Source organism: Cyprinodon variegatus, unplaced genomic scaffold (genome assembly GCF_000732505.1).
Source record: "Cyprinodon variegatus isolate N-32 unplaced genomic scaffold, C_variegatus-1.0 Scaffold853, whole genome shotgun sequence".
NCBI classification, from domain to species: domain Eukaryota; kingdom Metazoa; phylum Chordata; class Actinopteri; order Cyprinodontiformes; family Cyprinodontidae; genus Cyprinodon; species Cyprinodon variegatus.
Genome location: NW_015151306.1, coordinates 124,866 through 128,621, shown reverse-complemented (window position 1 = coordinate 128,621; position 3,756 = coordinate 124,866). Strand labels below are relative to the sequence as shown.

Here is a 3,756-nt window from a genome sequence, read left to right as displayed (position 1 = left end):
GGAATCTCACTATACATCAGCTATTCTCATCCTCCCCTCTCTCATGACAAGGCGCGCACGAGTCCTATCAGGAAAAAAAGGTTAACTGTGCGACCTGAGTAACGTGCAGTAATGGCGTGTCGGCAATGGTAACTTAGTTAGATTACTTAGTTAGATTACTCGTTACTAAAAAAGGTAACAGCGTTACTTTCAACGCGGTTACTCCCATCACTGGTTATATGTGTTATCGGCTTGAAAGCCACTGGGAGCTAATTTTTAGAAAATAAAGGCCTTAGTTTGTCTGAAACTCAGCAACATATGGAATGGGTCTGGGTTCTGCTGTGGTCCTGTTTGGGTTTCTGTCTGCTTTGAGGAAAGCCCAGTGAGAAGAACCACATGCTCTATGGTTCGTCTTGTGTGTGATTTCTCCCTGTTGAAGTCAGCAGGTCTTTAATGGAGCAGCTTGTTGTCATTAATATTAATTGCGATATCTTTAGCTGGTTCTGTTGGACTGTTCTAAACTGCATCCTGTTGGATCAGCTCACATCTTTCCATTCCTCATCCAGAATTAGGAGCTGCGGTTTGTCAAAGGTCAGCTGTGCTTCCCTGGTCTCGGCTCTGGAGTCAAACCCCTCACATCTGGAACATCTGGACCTGATGTATAACAAGCTGAAGGAATCAGATGTTCAGCAGCTTCAGGATCTCATAAAGAATCCAAACTACAAACTGGAGATTCTGTAAGTAAATGGTTGGATTGAATCCATCTGCTTGGATCAGGATTGAAACACCTGCTGATCTTTATCCAGGATGTGCTGCATCACTGACTGACAGCTGATGGAGAGAGAGGCTGGAAACACTGATTGATCCCCTCTGTTCATTATTCTTCTCTCTGCAGGAAGTGGGACTCATGATGATCTTAGTGGAGGAGAGAAGATGATCTGTGTCCTGATGATCCACAGAGTTTGAAGCTGCAGCAGTTTAAGTTTGAATAGACTCTGACTGGATCCTGATGATAAACTCTGTGTTTAGAGATGTTTCTCTTATTTGTTTGATCTTCTCTGTTATTTAATGTCTGATATTGTTTTTTCCCTTTGGAGCAATGAAGATAAATTTTAAATTAACTCCATTTAGTAGCTCCATTGTTTGTTCGAATTCGATTAAACTCCTTAACTTTTTTCTTTGATTAATTTTGAGCATGAAAACCAGAAATCTGAAATAAAGCTTATTATTAAAGTTTTAAGGCAGCAGGTGTGTTTTATTGTGATGCAGTTTTTTAATATTTATTATTTCATTTTCGTTTTCTGCACAGTTTTAAGTGGTTCTGCTCTTCAATATGTTGCTGCAAACAGCTCAGTGAGGAAATTATGGTTTCTCAGGGAATTTCTTCAGGATTTTCAGTCAGATATTTTTGATTTTCTTTTTTCTGATTTTCAGACATCAATGGATGAATATCAATTTTAATCTGTTCCATCATCCCTTTTGGTGAGCTTAGAAACACTTCCTGGAGCAGCTCAGAGACTTTCACATCTTTGGAGGATTTTCTCTGGCCTTCCTGCAAAGCAGTTCTGCTTTTATTAGATGCATTTCCATTACTGTCCTCTGGGGGGCGCTACAGGCCCAAGTGGTGCACCAGGAGCCGGACGAACAGCTTTGAACCCTCAGCTGTCCAAGAACTTCACTCTGGTCCTCCTGTTCCAGCACATCCATCCCCAGCATCTTTAAAGCCTTTGGACCTGCTGATGTGAACTATTGGACGGCCTCTGAAGAAAACTTTGATATCTTTAAGTTCTTTAAATCAATTTTTATCAGATTTTCCCCCTTTATGACCAAAATTTTTTTCTGCTTGTCTGAGAAGCATCTCTAGGGAAGATACTGGGAATGTCCCCCTATTCCATCCAATTACCAGAGAGACATTTCCTTCTGTCTCCATGGTGTTACATGGTTTCACTTGTGGATCCTGCTCAAATTTAAAACCATTTTAGTTGGTCAGTTTTAAACAAGCTGTGGAGCCATGCTGGACCTCAGATAGACTCAGGAAACTCTCTAGAGGTCCAAATGCCAGGATTCTGAATCTTCCCTTCTCTGTCATTGAGCTCTAGTTTCTCAGCAGGTTGAGCCTCTCTGTAGAGCAGAGCCTGTGTTTTATTAAAAGGTCTCTAACTTCCAGCAGCAGATAGAGAATAGGAAATATCCAGCCTCAATCAATCCATCTGATTTACTTTTTATTGACCTTTCAAGAGCCTTTGACTCCATAGACCATGCTATTTTAAAACGCAGGCTACTCCTTATTATAATCATCTAGAAAACCGGTCCCAGTGTATAAAATGTGGGGCTTTGTTCTGAATTTGTTACTGTTCACAAGGGCATGCCACAAGGTTCTTTTTTAGGCCCCCTCTTATTTAGCTTGTACATCAACAATGTAGAGCAAAATTTCTTTAATGCTAATATGCATTTTTATGCTGATGGTACCATTATTCATTAATTTGGGTCGTCTCTTGAACAGGCTATTTATTCCCTACAGAAAGCCTTTGTTGCAGTACAGTATTTATTTATTAATCTTAAATAGTTTATTAATCCTGACAAAACAAAGTTAATGTTGTTTTCAAATAATAGGAAGGTGCCTCAAGCCCTTCCATAAGTGTCCACTCTGAATGAAGAGTTTTGCTGGGTTCTTTTTTTTGTTTGTTTGTTTGTTTTTATTAATTCATATCAGTATGATTTGGCTCTCACACCCCAGCAAAATATATAAATCTGAGTATTGTTGATGATAATAGAATAAACTGATTTAGCGTATAAAAGAGAGTCTTGGATGCCATGGCTGCTAAGGAGGCTTGGAGAGCAGAAAAAGTAGAACCAGACAAGTGGCAGTGGTTAAATGCATAGATTCAAAACATTTTAGGCTCCTTTTAGTCATATTTACGTAAATATTTTTTAACCCCTTGATGCCCAATTTATATAAATGTATATCTATTTTAAAAATACGTTCTTTGCCTTAAACTAGTTGTAAAATTAAAATTTCTAAACTTCTTACTTATTAAGAGAAAAAATAGAAATGTAAAATTGTCACAACATTTATAACAGCCAGTGAAAACATTTAATGTGAGGGACCAGTTGTCACAGAAACATGATGTCTCCAAAGGTTCCTAAGTTCACACAGAATGTGTAAATCTGCCACTGAGGAACATTATATCTTGTCTGTGTAAATTATACAATTTGTTTGATGCCTATTTGCAACAATGGGCATCAAGGAGTTCAGATAATTGCAACTTTTACATCACGCAAGTACATTTTCCACATAGAATTGTTTTAGTATTGTTTAACTAATTTGTGATTCAGTTTGTTCTGGCAGTGGGAAAATGAATCCGCTTTAGATTTTCACACTGGTTTCATGTGCATGTTTTCAAATGTTTCAAGTGTCCTGAGATCTCAGCCACTCTCTGCGACCACAGGTTGAAGCTTGGTGATTTTAATTACTCTGTTTGATAGATGGCATCTCATTGGAAAGAAGTAGGTTTGCAAGTTTATGTTAAACATTGCTTTTCTGCTTTTTTTTTCTTTTACTTTAAATTGTTAGTATAAACAAAAAAAACTAACTTTAGAAAAATGTTATTTGAACTGGGGAAGATAATGACATATCTTCAAAAAAAAAAATAACGCAGATGTTGTGTTCATACAGAAACAGCTCTTTTAGGCAGATGAGGCTTTGAAGCTAGTGTTTACCTGGGTGGGAAAGGTTTTCATAGTTTGTTCACTTGTTTATATATATATATATATATA

The 3,756-nt window shown here is 37.7% G+C and overlaps 1 protein-coding gene across 1 annotated transcript in view; it reads left to right on the top strand.

Moving 5' to 3' along the window:
• Positions 1-1,039, top strand: part of LOC107099280 (NACHT, LRR and PYD domains-containing protein 14-like) — an 8,515-nt gene extending 7,476 nt beyond the window's left edge. Inside the window, exons 4-5 of the mRNA XM_015397336.1 lie at positions 546-716; positions 875-1,039. Of these exons, the coding sequence (XP_015252822.1) occupies positions 546-716; positions 875-890 (187 nt within the window). The 3' untranslated portion in view covers positions 891-1,039. The remainder of the gene's footprint in view (positions 1-545; positions 717-874) is intronic.
• The last annotated feature ends 2,717 nt before the right edge of the window (positions 1,040-3,756 follow it).